The sequence below is a fragment of the Peromyscus californicus genome, unplaced genomic scaffold (genome assembly GCF_007827085.1).
Source record: "Peromyscus californicus insignis strain IS unplaced genomic scaffold, ASM782708v3 Scaffold_1__1_contigs__length_55948999, whole genome shotgun sequence".
In the NCBI taxonomy this organism is placed as follows: domain Eukaryota; kingdom Metazoa; phylum Chordata; class Mammalia; order Rodentia; family Cricetidae; genus Peromyscus; species Peromyscus californicus.
This window is the reverse complement of record NW_026294492.1, coordinates 50,480,605-50,497,471: the sequence shown is the minus strand read 5'-3', so window position 1 is coordinate 50,497,471 and position 16,867 is coordinate 50,480,605. Positions and strand designations below refer to the sequence as shown.

At 57.5% G+C, this 16,867-nt stretch overlaps 1 protein-coding gene across 1 annotated transcript; it reads left to right on the top strand.

The window, feature by feature from the left end:
* The first annotated feature begins 6,090 nt into the window (after positions 1-6,090).
* On the top strand, positions 6,091-16,476 carry Tnfaip8l1 (TNF alpha induced protein 8 like 1). Its single transcript, XM_052745705.1, has 2 exons — positions 6,091-6,192; positions 15,164-16,476. The coding sequence occupies exon 2, from the start codon at positions 15,169-15,171 to the stop codon at positions 15,727-15,729; it is 561 nt and encodes a 186-aa protein (XP_052601665.1). The 5' UTR covers positions 6,091-6,192; positions 15,164-15,168; the 3' UTR covers positions 15,730-16,476.
* Positions 16,477-16,867: the final 391 nt, after the last annotated feature.

Sequence of the window (16,867 nt, the reverse complement as noted above, 5' to 3'; positions counted from 1 at the left end):
TTATAACTTCTCTTCCCCCGGTGCCGACTCCATGTGCACAGAGTTATATTTAAAAAACAGAGTGGAGAGTTGCTGAGACTCACAGCCGCACCCTTGGAGAAATGGGGTGTGGGGACCAGGTGTCTCTTCCTTCAGGGAGACCAGAGAGGGGCATTAGGGCTCAGAGACGGCAGGACCTGGGGCACATCATTCACGTGTAGACTCTAGCAGCTCCCAAAGCTTGTTCCTTGTCACAGCGAAGCTGGGGTGGGGAGGGGTGGGGGGAGGGGTGTGAGTGGCCCGAGCCATTGACTACACGGTCCAGTGAGGGTCCAGTGAGGGTCCAGTGAGGTAGCCGCTAACACCGCTAACATCATCCTTGCTGCCTGACCAGGCACAGGCGAGCACGCAGCCATGGGGTGAGTCTCAGGGGACTTCCAGGATCTGGTCACCAGGGTTAGGAACAGCTATGTACCAGATTGTCACCTCCCGAGGGCATCTTTGCTTCCATGCCTGGTGAACAATCGGACACATGGGCAGAGCCAAGTCCTTCAGAATGTCAGGACTGAACTCCCCTCCAGATGGGGTGCGGTTGGACACACCTGTAAACAGCGAACCCAAGAAGCTGAGCCAGGAGGACTGTGTATTCAAGACCAGAATGGACTATAAAGAACTCTTTCAGCCGGGATCTCTGTGAGTTTGAGGCCAGCCTGGTCTACAGAGTGAGTTCTAGGACAGACTCCAAAGGCTACACAGAAAAACCCTGTCTTGGAAATCCAAAATAACAAAACAAAACAAAAAGAACTCTCAGAAACCAAGACACCTCCTACAGAAAGACTTCCCTGATTCCACCTGGGTCAAGAACCTGGGGCTGGGAGCATGATCAGGGTGGAGCCCCGCCCAGAATCCCCAGTGAGGGACTGGGGGCGTGGTCAGGGTGGAGCCCCGCCCAGAATCCCCAGTGAGGGGCTGGGGGCGTGGTCAGGGTGGAGCCCCGCCTAGAATCCCCAGTGAGGAGCTGTGGCCTGGTCACTTGAACAGAGTCCTTGGAACTGTAGCTTCGCCACCTCTCAGCACTGTTCCATTGGGTGTCATGGACACCCACCTTGTAGCTGTACTTTCTGGTTAGTCCTTTGTTGTTTCATACACGGCCCTGCCCAGCCAAGGCTGGCATGGGACTCACTATGTAGCCCTGGATATCCTTAAACATCTGACCCTCTTGCCGCTGCCTCCCCAGTGCTGGGATGACAGGTGTGCGTTTCTACACCTGGTTTATGTGGTGCTGGGGACCGCACCCAGGGCCTCTTGTGGGCTGAGAAACCCAGCCCCAGCTCCCAAAATATTCACTGACTGACCTTTGAAATGGTGACAGACATTTGAGAAACGTTACCTACTTTGAAGAGGGGGAAACTGAGGCCTGGTGAAGGAAGAATTCTGCATGACCTACACCCAATAGGTCAGACAAGATTTTTCTCCCCACCCCACCCCACACTCCACACCCCACACGGCTCCTTCCTCAATGCCAGACAAAATGAAAAGATGTCTATGACCATCTTGAGGGACTAGTGTTGCAGGCACAGGGAACAGCATGCGTGTGAAAGGCCCTGGGGCAGAGGGCACAGCCCACAGGACAGTCCTGGTGATGGGACAGAGCGGGAGAGGGAGGCGGGCAGGGTTTGGCGGACTGCAGCGAGGACATGGCATGACTGAGCGAGAAGGAGGTGAGGCTGCGATATGCACACTGAGATGCAGGCTTGCTCAGGGCAGACCTAGCCTGCCTGGTCTCTGTCGGATGCTATGCAGCTCAGGGGAGGTGAACATCATCTCTGGACTCACTTTCCTTACCTGCTGGAGGGACGCCATCACGGCGAGACTCTCCTCAGGCCGCCCAGGCACCAATGCCAAGCATTAGCTAATGTTTATTGCCCCAGATTCTGAGCAGTGTGGGGCCTCTGGGTGACCCCTTTATCAGTTTGCCGCTGTTTACACACCTCGATGAGGTGGGAAGATGGGGCCAGCTGCAGCCCCGGTGATGTCACCCCTAGGGACAACGTGCACACAGGTTCCTTTCTTTGTGCCTTCTGAGATCCAGGAGTGGAACAGGACCCAGGCTTCACCGAGGTGGGGGTGCTCATGTGCAGCCCTCCTCAGTTGCCAGGCCCTCAATCTCCCCTGGGAAGCCACTGACACCCCAGGACCTCTGAGGACACGGTGGCAGTGACCCGGGACTCAGGCTAGGAGAGCATGGGAGGACGCAGGCATGTCTCTGGAGTGAGGGATGTGATGGGTCCTGTGGTCCTGAGTTTGAATTAATTCCCACCTGCTGTATGGGCTCATTCTGGACAGAAACCCCATTTGATTGGTTAGTGAGCATTTAGTGGGCGCCTACTGTGTGCCAAACCAACAGGGACAAGGGAGAGTGGTCAGACCAGCTGTGTTCCCACAGTCTGATTCCAGAAACTGCGACAGGGGGATGAAGAGTTTGAAGCCATATGGGGATATACAGGACGAATGGGGTAAAGCGGGTGAGGTGGTACTGTGACTCCCATCTCAGAACCAGAGAGAAGCAGGAGTTCAAGGTCACCCTCAGCTACATAGCAAGTGTGAGGCTAGCCTGGGCTACAGAGACCCTATCAATGAAGGAAGGAAGGAAGGAAGGAAGGAAGGAAGGAAGGAAGGAAGGAAGGAAGGAAGGAAGGAAGGAAGGAGACACACACAGAGGTGACAATTTTGCCCAATTTTCTTAGAGGTTTGTTTTCTTTTTTTTTTTTTCTTTTTTCTTTTTTTTTTTTTGGTTTTTCGAGACAGGGTTTCTCTGTGTAGCTTTGCGCCTTTCTTGGAACTCGCTTTGGAGACCAGGCTGGCCTCGAACTCACAGAGATCCGCCTGGCTCTGCCTCCCGAGTGCTGGGATTAAAGGCGTGCGCCACCACCGCCCGGCTTCTTTTATTTTTGAGATAAGATCTCATGTAGCCCAGGCTAGCTACTACTTCACTATATATATATTGGAGACTTTGAATTCCTGATTCTTCTGCCTCCACCGCCCCAGAGCCTGATGACAGGCGCTGGGGATGGAACCCAGGGCCTGCGCCTGCCCTGCCCACACTACATCCGCTGAGCCCATCTCCACCCCATTCCCCAAAGTCTCAGGAATCTCGGCCTTTGATCTTGCCCAGTCCAAGGTGGTGGGGAGTCAGCACCCTCAGAGACAGAGCCTGGACAGCACCCCGAGGCATGCACACCCCACTTCCCGCTCACACCTGTCATTTTCCTGCCAGCCGTCTCCTCCCACACGCAGCCTGTGGGCTGGCGACTGTGACGGTGGCTCCTGCTGGCTGGTGGTGGGTGCGGCCAGCTGGGCAGACAGCCTCACCCGAGACCCTAGGGAGGGAACAGGAGCCGCGGGCAGTGTCCTGGGAACCCCCTGCCAGGCTCACAGTGGGGGACCCCAGCAAGGCTCCCCTCCTGCTCCCCCACCCCTCCCTTGTAGGGTCGTCCCCAGTGCCTGGGGACAGATGGATCCTGATGTGTGGGTGTCACTTGCTGAGCCAGACAGGCTGAGTGAGGGAGCTCTGAGAACCAGGGGCTACATCCCAATGCAGCATTCCAGCGTCGGGGGGCCCCTGCCTCACATGCTGCCCCAACCTTGTCCCCACTCTGTCTCGTCGCTCAGGCCCCAGGAGAGGCCCAGGGAAAGGGGTCCGCTCGATTGGGGTCACACAGCCCGAGGGGTGCAGGGCGGTCCGTAGGGGTGCTGGGGAGCGGGTGGTGCCGAGTCTGGAGTGACGTGAACCCGAGACCCCGCCTCCGCGGGCAGGCCCCGCCCACTCTGGTGCCTAGAGCTCCGGGACGCGTGCAGAGTGCGCCTCCTGCTGGGAGGCGGGAATCTCCGCAGCCCTGACCCGGGACCGGGACCCAGGAGGTGAGATTTCATGGCCTGCAGCTCCCAGCTCTGGCGAGCCCTCTTCTGACCTTATCTTTTAATCTCTGTGCTCCCCATTCCAAGCTGAGCCCGGATACTTTCTGAATCCCCAACCTTTCACCTCTGCGCTCTGAAGCTCCGAACACTAACTTCATCCTCTCCCCAGCCCCCCGGCGCCCACCACCCCATTTCTGTCTCTGTGGCTCTGATTAATGCCGGGAACTCCTGGGAGGGGGACCCTGCCAGGAGTCTCCTGTGCCTGGCTCATGTCGCTGAATATCATGTGTTGGACTTCTATCCTTGGTGGAGCAGGTGTCTGAATGACGTCCCTCTTCCAGGCTGAGTAATATTCCTTTATACATGTGGAGCACATCTCATCTTTTTATCTCCCCACTGATGGAAGGTTGCGTCCATCCTATGGCTCTTGTGAATAATTCAATTAAAACTGCCTACACACACATCAGAATCTGTGAATCTGTGTTTTCTACTTGAGTGTGTACCTAGGTGGGGAATGCCTGGGCCATGGAGATCTTCCGTTAGCTTTCGAAATTTCAAACTGTTTTCCAAAGGTTATCACCATTTCACATCCCCTCCCCTCAGCGGTGTCCTCATCCTCACGGACAATTTGTAAGTTGTTTTTATTATTATTATTGTTATTATTATTATTATTATTATTATTATTATTACTAATCTGGGTATGGACCTGGGGCTTCCTGCATGCTAGGTAGACACTCCACCCCTGAGCCAACACCCCCCCCCCTAGGAGATTCCAAGCAGGGGCTCCACCCTGACCACGCCCCCAGTCCCCACTGGGTGATTCTAGGCGGGGCTCCGCCCTGACCACGCCCCCAGCCCCTCATTTGCTCCACCGAGCCACACCCCCCAGCCAACACAGCTGCGTTTGTGCCCTGTTTTGTCATACCCATGCTGTCTGTGGGTTTCCCAGACCCGCTAAATCAAAATTCTCTGGCAACTAGGTGCCAAACACCTGCTTCAGCGTCCACCCTCCCCACCCTCCCCCGACCAGCTATCCTGGCTCGTGCTTGGAGGTCTGGCGTATGAAAATCTAGAGCAGTGGTCTCTGCTGGGGATACTGAGTCACGTCTGGGGTTCTGTGTGGCTGTCATAAAGGGGGAGCTCCCGGCAGGGAGTCAGTGGAGGCCGTGGACGATGCTTAGAGCCCTGCAGAGCCCGGGTGGCTACTGAACGCACGTTCCTGGCCCCACACATCGGATAGCACAGACAATCTGAAATGGGGCGGGGGGGGGGGGGGGAGCACTTGGGTCTGTGCTGCTCCAGGCAAGTCGCTTGCCCTCTCTGGGGCTCAGTTTCTATCTCTCATAATATAAAGACTGGATTTATTTTTGTGTCTTAAGGCCCGTGCCAGGGGAGGTCAGGATGCAGTCAGCAAACATCTGCGGGGCTTCCTGGAGAGGGCGATGGCGCTGAGGCCTCCCAGGTGCTGTGACTGGGCCATCCAGGCACAGGAAGTGCAGACCGGGAGTGGGGCTTTGGGGGCAGGGTGGGGGTGTCGGGGGCGAGTGGGGGAGGTGGTGGGGGTGTGGGAGCCACTCCCAGGTTGAGTTCCCAGGACTCACAGCTGCGTCCTCCTGGGAAACAGCTCGCCCTGCCCCGCCCCCCGGACAGCGGCCATCGGAGTGTCCCCTTTACCCTCACCCCAGCGACACCCACCGAAGGGGGTTCTTCACAAGACTCATGAGCCCCAAAGATCGTCCCAAGACAAATGTCGCGGTGCATTTGTTATGGGGGTCCCAGGTGGCAGCCTAACTACTCAGTGGGTAAACTGAGGCCGGCCCGGAGGGGTCCATGTGCCTCTTGGTGCTTCACGGGGGCGTGTTTCTTTGCTTTGTCCTTTCGGATCTCTGTCGGGGTGCACATGCACCCAATTTTCTCTGCCCCAGTCTCCTTCTTCCTCTCCACCTCCCCCCCACAGTTCCCGCCACGGAACCCCCTGCGCCGCCCTCGCCTGGGCGTCCGGCGTCCGGCGCGGCTCTATTCCGGAGGAATCCCCCGGCCACAGGCCACGCCCCCGCCACACCCTCCCTCCGAGGCAGAGACCTGCTGCTATTGGTCCCTTTGTACACCGCCCGTGCGCTACCATTTGCTGAGCCAGTGAGCGTCTGTGGGGGGCGTGGCCTGTCTTGGGTAGGGGCGTGGTTATGTGGGGGCGTGGCCTTCTACCCAGCCTCCGCTCAGATCCACCCGCCAGCGCCTCCAGCCCAACAGAGGTTCCTGCACAAAAGTGACGGCCAGACGGATCCTGAGGAGCAGGTGAGCGATCGGGGTCCCACACCCCCCAATCCTGGGTCCTTCCCGTCCCCTCCTATCCCCACTTCGCCCTATGTGCATCCCGGCCTCAGTTTCCCTCTATACCTGTGCCTGGCTGTGTGAGCAGACTGCTGTGGGCTACGGTAATGGTCTTAGCATCGGCCCTCACGAGGGGACTTGATGGACCTGGCCCTGTACAGCTGTGCAGCCTGACTCCAAAATGGTCTGGGTACTCCCGGCGGTGGCTGGCTGGACCCCACTGTGGCTCTGGCTGGTACAGGGACCCCACCTGAGCCCTGTCATCCAAACTGGGAACTTCCCATCGCCCTGAGGGCTTGGACTCGGTTTTACCAGCTGCGAACTGGGACAGTCCCCCCACATAATTGGCAGGTGACCTGACCCAGGTCTGTGGCCTCCTGGCTCTTTCAGTGGTGGCCTGGAGGGTAAACTGAGGCCCAGAAAGTAGCCTGTGGTTGGCCAAGGAGGTGGAGACAGAGGGAACCAGAATGTGGCTTCTTACCTTTGTGAGCGGCCAGTCTGGAGAGGGACAGGGTGAGGGTCGAGCTGTACACAGGCTCCTGGGTCACTTCCCCAGCTCCAGGCTGTGGAGCCTGTGGAAACCTCCCTTGGGGTCAGGATATGGCTCACACAAGCCTGACTCCCTTAAACAAGTAACTTAATTATAAGCCTCAGTTTCCCCGTCTGTGACTTGGGATGGTTGTTTCAGGACTCCCTGGGGCTAGAGGCTTCTGGGAGGATTAAAAGCGAAGACAAAACACCAGAGGCAGAGTCAGGGTGGCCTATACAGTGCGGCCATGTCTAAAACAAAGTGGAGGCTGGGGTGTAGCCCTGTGGGGAGAGTGCTCACCTATCGGTCCGGAGGCCCTGGGTTCCAGCCCCATTGCCACATAAACCAGGGGTCGGGGTGTGTGGCTTTCATCCCAGTGCTTGAAACAGAGGCAGGTGGATGTCTGTGAGTTTGAGGCCAGGTCTGCATAGTGAGTTCCAGGCCAGTCATGACTATACAGTGAGATCCCGTGTCAAACAAACCACAGAGAAAGAAAGGAAAACGGGAATGTGGGCTTTGTGTGCCAAACTTCCTGTTTTTCTGTCCTGGGACTTCAACGTGGCTGCCCCTTACCACATGGAATGTCCAGCCTCAGGACCTTTGCACATGCCCTCTACAGCCACGGCTGAGCAACACAGGCGCCAACTTTGAAACATAACAAGTTCATGATCTGGGCCGCACCTAGGACGTGGGTGGCTGGGAGGGACGGGGCGGGGCCGTGGGGACTATACTGTGTCAGAACAAAGAGTGCTGGCACTGAACACCTGCGCTGGGCCAGGGCTGGGAGTCCTGGGATGCATGACCGGTGGGTCCTGAGGGTGCAGGGACATGAGACTTGTTTCTCAGTTTACCCTCTGAGCCCTGGGTAAACTAGGACTCAGTCCACAAAAGTCTGTTTACTGACTCAGTGTGAGGGGGGACTCAGCACAGCTGGAGGCCAAATAGTCATGGCCACAGGGGGACATGCCACCTGCCGGGTCAGGTGCCACCCAGGGCTTACTGGAGACTTAAAGAGGGTGAGGGTTGATCCAGGGACCCAGCAAGCCCACTCTCCTAGCACCCCAGCATTCTCCACTGCAAGGTCGCTCTGAGTCCCTGAGCCTCTGTTTCCCCATGTAGAAAGTGGCTGAGGCCACCGAGGACCTCCAGAGGGTGTTCTGTGGGCTGGAGGTGTCTGCAGCCCTGACCAAAGGTCGATCAAAGGTACCGTGGAAGGGTACACAGCTTCTGGAAGATTCCCAGACTGGATCAGTAGGCTCCTCCAGTTTTGGAATGAGTCTTGGGGAGTGGGTAGGGAGGAGGCTGCAGTGAGATGAACTCCTTGTGAGGGGCTGGATTCATATCCCAGTTCTGATTTAGTGTTGTTCTGTGACTATCTGTCAGCTCCCCGGCCACAGCCTCAGTTTCTCCTTTTGCCATAACCATGAGAGGTGACTTAGTCATTTGATAAACAGTTCCTGAACACTGAGGGGAAGTCAAGTGTCAAGTATGGTGCCTAATGGAACACAGCAGTGACCAAAGCTGGCCCGGTGCCCACCCTCTCCTGCCTCACACTTGAAAGAGATGGACTCTGTCCTGAGTTACAGCTGTAACCATAAGATGAGAAAGGGACGGGAGAACTGGGTGTTCATGGAGAGGAGGGATCAGCCACATAGCAACCTGGGGTAAGAGTCTTGTAAGTAGGGGCTCAGCGTGTGCAAAGGCCCTGGGGCAGGATGGAGTCTGGTGTGCCATGTACAGGAGGAGCATGAAGGAGCCTGTGGTGGAGCAGAGGGAGAAGGGAGGTCTCAGGACTTGGGCTCCAACAGTGTGGGAGGTGGGAGCCGTGGAGGGCTATGGGCAGAGAGAGGGAACTGACTCAGTGCCTACAGGGGCCTCTGGTATTTCAGGGATACTGGCCAGGGTGAGAGGAAGCAGGATGGAGGCTGTGGAGTGTGGAGAATGGAGGGAGCTGATACATCCTGGGGCTGAATGCACACACCCATGACCTTCACACTCCCCTTCTTGAGTGGATGCTGGGTGTGGTGGAACGTACCTAGGAAGCTGAGGCAGGAGGATGACAGTAAATCCGAAGCTAGCCTGGGCTACAGAGTGAGACCCTATCTCAAACTCAGTCCCTAAAGAGGCCATGTGTGGAAGCTGAATCAGAAATCCATGCCCCCTGTGGCTGTGTGACAGCCTCTTAAAAATATATTAATTTATTCCTTTTTGTGCACATGGAGCAGACAACTGGCCCTCCTTCCACCGAGTGGGTCCAGGGCTCGAACTCGGGTTGTCTGACTTGACAGCAAGCACCTTTAACCTGCTGAGCCACATTTCCGGCCCCTCAACAACTTGCTTCTTCAGTCCATGTCCATCTTGCCTCCCGGCCCTCCTCACCCATTCTTGGGACAGCATCATTGTGGGGACCCTGTTTGAGAACGCCCAGTGTCTTCCCCGTCAGGGGAACCTCCTCCTCCCTGATTTCTCAGAAGGCCAATGGCGGGGGTGGGGGTGGGGGGAGAAGGGGGTGAGTCCCAGTCCTGGTGCTAAAGGTGCTGTTTGCAGGCAAAGTCCCCAGCAGGCGACTGCATTGGGACAGAGACTTTTGGGGCCCTGGGTGACGGGGGGCCTTGGCCCAGCCACCCCTGGGACAGTCAGCCAGGGAGGAGAGGGAGGATGGCGGGCTTGGCGACATCAATTATGGATGTGCTGCGTGTGGAACATAAAGAATTCATGAGGCCGGGGGCTGCCCAGAGGCGGGCGGCAGCTTCGGCCTCATGAGAGCTACTGCTGGGTTTCGGGAATGTTGCCATCTGGTTGTTAAACCCAGATTAAAAGTCAAGGAGTGAGTGCTTCCAGCTAAGTAAATCGTGTTATATTTATTATTTATTACATTTATTTACTGTGTGTTGGAGGCCAGAGGATGACTTGTGGGAGTCGGTTCTCTCTCCACTGGGTGGGTCTCAGGATCGAACTCAGGCTCTACAGGACTTGGTGGCAAGCACCTTTATCCACGGCCACATCGACAGAACGTAAAGCGTGTCATAAATAAATAAAGCTGTCAGGTGGGTTGCACAGGTCTGTCAGCCAAGCTGGGGACGTGTAGGCAGGAGGATCAGGAGTTCAAGATCAGCTTTATATATTGTGCGGGGGAAACAAAAAACAAAACATAAGCCGGGCGGTGGTGGCGCACGCCTTTAATCCCAGTACTTGGGAGAGGCAGAGGCAGGTGGATCTCTGTGAGTTCGAGGCCAGCCTGGTCTACAGTGTGAGTTCCAGGACAGGCACCAAAGCTACACAGAGAGGCCCTGTCTCGGAAACCAAAATAAGTAAATATATATGTGTGTGTGTGTGTGTGTGTGTGTGTGTGTGTGTGTGCACTTTATGGCATGCGAATGCTGTTTCAATGAAGCTATTATTTAGGTAGGGTGTGATGGCGCACGCCTTTAATCCCAGTATTCAGGAGCAGAGGCAAGGGGATCTCTGTGAGTTCAAGGCCAGCCTGGGCTACATAGAGAGACCCTGTCTCAAAACAAAAAAGGAGTGGGGGAGAAATAAAAACCAAAAGAAAAACCAAAAAGCCAATGTCAGGGCTGAGGGTGACGCTCAGGTAAAGTGTTTCCTGTCCAAGCGTGAGGACCTGAGTTCGAACCTCCGGAATCCCACACAAAAGCCAGGACTGAGGAGGCGCAACTGTAATCTCATGCTTTGGATGTGGACAGGAGCGTCCCTGGGGCTGGGTGGCCAGGGCTGGGTGCAGGACTGGGTGGCCAGGGCTGGGTGCAGGGCTGGGTGGCCAGGGCTGGGTGCAGGGCTGGGTGCAGGGCTGGGTGCGGGGTGACTGAGGAACACTCAGGTGTTGATCTTGGCCTCCACATGCGCAGCAGAGGTGGAAGTGGAGGTCGTTAGTCCCCAGCACTGAGAACGGTGGCCACCAGCACAGACACCCCATGGCCCGACTGTGGCCTGTGCCCGAGTTTGTCCTCTCTCTCCTGAGTCTGTTAGAAACAGCGCAGGAGCCTCCCAGCTTCACCTGTCTTGTGTGGCTGTGATGGCCTCGAGGATCCCACAAGGATCCTCAGACTTCTGCAGAAGCCTGGACTTGGTTACTGTGTAGCCAACTGTGGCCGTGGTGGAGACAGAGCCTGGGGACTGACCACCAGGCTCTAGCATCGGCTGTGCCAAGACACAAGGGCCCATCCACCTGCATCCACCTCTGGGTATGCAAATGAGTGTGTGTGGAGTGTGACAGAAAAATTTCATTTACAAAATCAAGATGGAGGCACGAGCAAGTCGGGGTTATGAGCAAGGGGAGGCGGGGCAGGGCGTCTCCTAGCATTTGCAATCACTTCAGAAAGCAATGAAGGCATTTTATTTGGGGCATGGGATGTCACTGTGTGTAGCCCAGGGTGTCCTGGAACTCCATCTGTAGCCCAGGCTGGCCTCTACCTCACAGACATCCTCCTGCTGGGGTGGGAAGGGCCCGGCTCGCTGTCTCCCACTGCCCAGCCTCAGGGTGGCCATCTTGGGAGCCAGAGGGCATCCAGGAGGCTCTGAGGTTGGGGTGTGTGTGGTACCTGCGAGTGAATATCAGGAAGGGCAGCACAGGTCACGTTTGTTTGTTGATTGAAATTTGATGTGACGGGAAACATTTTGTGAGGCCCAGAGGGCTCTGTGGTACACACCGGGGTCCCAGGGGTCATCCTGGCATGGCCACCTGTGTGCATCTGTGGAGAATGGAATTCAGCTGTCCCCAGACATTCTCACCCTGTCCTCTGAGGCAGGGTTTCCCTGAACCTGGGGCTCTGTGAGGGCCAGCGAGCCAGGGATCCCCAGTTCGGGGTTACAGTGAGACCATCCCTCCTAGGTTTGGGGGTTTTTTGTTGTTGTTGTTGTTGTTGTTTTTTCTCGAGACAGGGTTTCTCTGTGTAGCCCTGGTTGTCCTGGAACTCACTCTGTAGACCAGGCTGGCCTCAAACTCATAGAGATCCACCTGCATCTGCCTCCTGAGTGCTGGGATTAAAGGCGTGTGCCGCCACTGCTCGGCTTTCCCCACTGGCTTTCCTGCGGGGACTTGAACTCAGGTCTGCATGTTTTCAGCAAGACTTTACCCACTTGGCCACTCGGCCACTTGACGGGGTGTAGCACTGTCCCAAGGCCCCAAGACTACCAAGGTACCTGGAAAGTGACGGTGCTCCGTGCCCACTGGCAGGCTTCCTGGACTGTGCTTGGGTGGGCTGAGGGGACAGGGGACAACAATGATGATCACACACATGTGTCACCCTGGTTTGAACCTCCAGTCACTGGGGCCCGCATGTCTTTGCACATCTCTCTCCAGAGTTCTTCACTTATAATTCAGGAATTCGTCATTGCATACACATTTACTGGGCACCAGCTGTATGCCTTAGTGGGGTGTGACCTGCAGACCCCACCCTCCCGCCTCCTGCACCCACAGACTGGAACTGTGCCACCCCCAACACCACACATGCCCATCATCCCAGCACTCAGGAAGTGGAGGCAGGGGGATTGGGAGTTCACAGCTACAGTGGGCTTCTGGTCATCTTGACTCAAAAAGCAAAACCAGAGGACAAGCAACGAAAAAACTGGGGGAAAAGAAAAAGCAGGAAGTGGGTCAAGGAGGCACTCCTGAGCCTGGACCTTTATGCTCGAAAAGGCCTCTCGGAAGCCACAACAGCTGTGCAAAGGCCCGGTGGCCCCGGTGGCCCCGGTGGCTCGGCCTTGCTGCAGAGGCTGCGATTGATCACTGAGTTCAGAGCCAGCCACTGGGCCACATCTGTCCCCACCCACGGGGAGAGTCCAAGATGTAACCCAACCTTGTGTAAGTCAAGGCCCCCTGAGGTGGCCGGAGGCTCAAGGGAATATTAGGGGCTGTTGTGGGTTGCGGGGAGCTGCAGTGATTGACGGGGTTCAGAGGACAAAACTCAAGCAGGGTTTGGCGGCAGATGAAAAGTCTAAGGCGGGCCGGGCGGTGGCGCACACCTTTAACCCCAGCACTTGGGAGGTGGAGGCAGGTGGCTCTCTGTGAGTTTGAGGCCAGCCTGGGCTATGAGTAATGAGACCTTGTCTCAAACAAAACCAAAACTTAAAAAACCCGCCAAGTCTAAGATGTGGTCCAGGGCCCAGGAGAGGATGTGGGACTGTTGTCCCCACAGGGTGAGGAGCTGTGGTGGCCTGAATGGGCCCAAGGCCAGTGTGGCTCTGCCGTGGGGCCTTTGTACAAGCACCTCCCCGTACTGTCCCCTCTCTGACCTGTCCCTCCTGTCCTGGGGTCTGGGACCTTGCTCTGGCCTTTCCGACCTCCAGGCCCAATCTTTGCTTTTTCCTCCGTTTAATGATTCCTGGTGTCTCCCTCCTCCCCCTGGTTCACGAGACCTCTTCAGGGTGATTTTAGGGTTCCAGCCAGACACAGTCGGTGCATGCCTGTCATCTCATGGTGGGGAGGCTGAGGCAGGAGGATTAGGAGTCAAAGGCCAGGCTGGGTGACAGGAGACCCAGCCTGGAAAAAGAAAAAAAAAAAAAAGCAAAAATACATGAAAAAAAATGAATTAAGGGATGGAGGGGGTGACGTGGCCTGTGAATTCAACTCCAGTCTCAAGATGGTCCCCAAATCGTGTTATAACTAGAAGATGGCAGAACTGGGGTGCTGGGAGGCAACTGGAGGCAGAGGCAAGGTCTCTTTGGGTCACTTCTGGGCCCCTGGTGTTGGGTACACAGCTGGTGCTTCATAAATACCCATTAGGCAGTTGAGTGACTGAATGAGTGTTGCCTCTGAGTCCTGGAGGGTGGGGGGGGGCTGTTGGCTCCCGAGTTTGGCTGGGTGCTATGGCACTGGGTGGGCGGGGACCAAGGCCACAGCACCTCGTCCCTGGGAAAGTCCCTGCCCGAAGGCCTCACGTGGCCGCACACAGGCCCCTTAGGCAGGAAGGCCTGTCCCCTGGGATGGCAGCCATCCTGGTCTGTCAGGACAATGGGTTTCAGGACAGGAAGTGGAGGCCAGCAGCTGGCTGCCCCAGGTGGCGGCCCCTGCTAGTCTTCCGGAAGTCCGTCCACACTCTCAGCTTCACTCCTGAGCCACAGAGTCCAAATTTGGCTTTGTCCATGGGGAAAAGCAAGGCCCAGAGAGGGTCAGCACTCCCCTTGGCGTCACACAGCCCCCAAGCCAACAGGAACTCCGGACTTTGTTTCTCCGTGAGCCCCGCTTTGTTCAGTGTCAATTAGGAAACAGCCCCCGGGGGGTGGGGAGGTCCCTCTGGTTGGTCTGCACAAAAAGCTTCTTTCTCTCTTTCTTCTCTGTTTTTCGGAGAGGGTTATGTAGGTCCAGCTCCCCCGTGTAGCTGAGGCTGACCTTGAGCTTCTGACCGTCCTGCCTCCACCTCCGAGCGCTGAGGTGGCAGGTGTGCCGCGTCTGGAGTATGTGGTGCCCTCAGACACCAGGGAGGAGGCTGGAGCATTCAGTTGTGGGGCCACTGGGGCCAACCGTCCTGTCCTGCTGCCTGGCCCCCGGGTACAGGGGACTTGGAGGGGACAGATTCCACCATTGTGCATTCATCCCGCCTGGGCCACTCAGGACGGCTGTGCTCTTTGCAGAATGGCGTTGGCCGAAGTGACGAAATGGGTTCACATGGCGGGCGCTCTGTGTCAACAGCCGTGTCCCGGCCCCGGCTGGTGGACGGCGGGGGTGGTGATCGCTGGGGGCAGGGAAGCCATGGAGCCAGCCTTGACCGCTAAGGCCAAGGAGAGGATGGAGAGAGCGGGGGCTGCCTGGGGTCTGGGCTCACACAAAGGCAGGCTTTATAGGGGGCCTGGGGATGAGCGGGCTGGGTGGGTGGTGCACGGCTGACCAGGGCCTGGGGCGAGGCCCGAGGGCCAGGTCTCAACCCGGCCTCTGTGTGTCCCTTGGCTATTCCGGGTTTGCTCACTCCCAGAGGGGCCAGGGGTCCCCGAGAACACAGCAGAGGAGGGGTCAAGCCCCGACTTCCCTCTGTGGTGTGAGGGGGCAGGAGGTTGCAGCCATGTAGCTCTGTATGACTCAGAGGGAGTACCGCACAGGAGAGTCGGAGGTTCTGGGCACTGGGAGGTGTGTAGGAGTTTGTTAAGAAAAAAAGGCAAGGGTTTGGGGATAGGGCTTTGAGGGATGTGTAGGAGTTTATTAGGAAAGAGGCATGAGAACTCTCAGTGGTTTTGGGTACTGCTTGAACTGCTGGAACCAGGGAGTGAGACGAGCTGGCGCCTGCTCGGCCTCTGGGCGGCTCTTACATCGATGGCAACCATCAGAGCCTCAACTCCCAGCTGGGAAAGAGCCTGCTGGCTGGCAGGGAGTAGGGATGGTGCTGAGCCCCGCCCAGATTTTACCATTCCACGTGCATTGCTTTGACCTGAACACCGCGTCTGTCGTCCCCGCAGGGCCCATGGACACCTTCAGCACGAAGAGCCTGGCCCTGCAGGCCCAGAAGAAAGTCCTCAGCAAGATGGCCTCCAAGGCCATGGTGGCGGTGTTCGCGGACGACACCAGCAGCGCGATCCTGGACGAACTGTACCAGGCCACCAAGGAGTTCACCCGCAGCCGGAAGGAGGCGCAGAGGGTGGTGAAGAACCTGGTGAAGGTGGCGGTGAAGCTGGCCGTGCTGCTCCGGGCGGGTCAGCTGGACGGCGACGAGCTGGCGCAGCTGCGACGGTTCCGGGCCCGGGTGCGCAGCCTGGCCATGACCGCCCTCAGCTTCCACCAGGTGGACTTCACCTTCGACCGGCGCGTGCTGGCCGCGGGGCTGCTGGAGTGCAGGGACCTGCTGCACCAGGCCACCGGCCCGCACCTCACCGCCAAGTCCCACGGCCGCATCAACCACGTCTTCGGCCACTTTGCCAACGGCGACTTCCTGGCCGCGCTGTACGGCCCGGCGGAGCCCTACCGGAGCCACCTGCGCCGCATCTGCGATGGCCTTGGGAGGATGCTGGACGAGGGCGGCATCTGACCTGGCCTGGTGACCGTCGCCCGTCCCAACTTCTGCTCCTCGTTTCTACTTCTGAGACGCTGTCATGTAGCCCAGGCTGACCCCAAACTGTGTAGCCGAGGCTGGCCTTGAACCCCTGCCGCTGCTCCTGCTAACACCTCCCGAGTGCTGGGGTGACGGGTGTGCTCCACCACCTCACTGTTGGGTGCTGTCATTATCTCAGACAAGGTCGTGGAGAATTGGGAGTAAAGAATTGTACTCCCCGAGCCCTGCCCCCTGCCAAATGTCTATGTTCATTTCCTGACTCTCAGGGCCTCCCAAGGTGACTCGCTTTATTAGTGGAGTTCAAGCCCTGGCACCAGACTAGCGCTGAAGCGGTCCCAGCCTGCCACGGTGGCTGGGACGTGTTGGGATCTGGAAGAGACCCCGTCTGGAGACTGCGCCCTGGCATCTAAGAAAAGGAAGCAGCAGCCGGTGAGGCGTCTTAGCGCGTTGGGGCACTCGTCCCCAAGCCTGATGACTGGAGTTTGATCCCCAAAACCCACACAGTGGAAGCAGAGAACCAGTTTTGACAAGTTGGCCTCTGACCTCCACGTGGCCCAGCCGTGTCACCACGCAGCAAGGAGCCACTGATGTGGTGGGAAAGCTGGAGTCCTCACGGGGAGGGAGGAGCCTGGGGACCTCAGAGGCTGTCCCCAGGTTCAGCAGGGCAGAGCCACTGGGGGCACGTGTCTGTGTTAAATTATAATGCTGTATTTGGGAAACAAACCCATCTTTTCTCTTTGTATGGCGGCCAGGGCTTGTAACCAACATTGACCGCGCATGCGGGGAGCATGATGTCATACCTGGCTTAACCTTATGGTCACTACAAGAACTTTTATCCTTGGAAAAGTGGGGAGGCTTCAGTGACATTTGTGCACAGTAAGGGGCTGGGGCGTGGTCAGGGTGGAGTCCCGCCCAGAACCCCCAGTGAGGGGGCTGGGGGCGTGGCCAGGGTGGAGCCCCGCCTAGAATCCCCCAGTGAGGGGCTGGGGGGCGTGGCCAGGGTGGAGCCCCGCCTAGAATCACCAAGTGAGGGGGTGGGGGCGTGGCCAGTCTAGCACGCGCACACAGTGGGGAAGACCCCTGAAACCAGTGAAGGCCCTGCATCTGCACATCG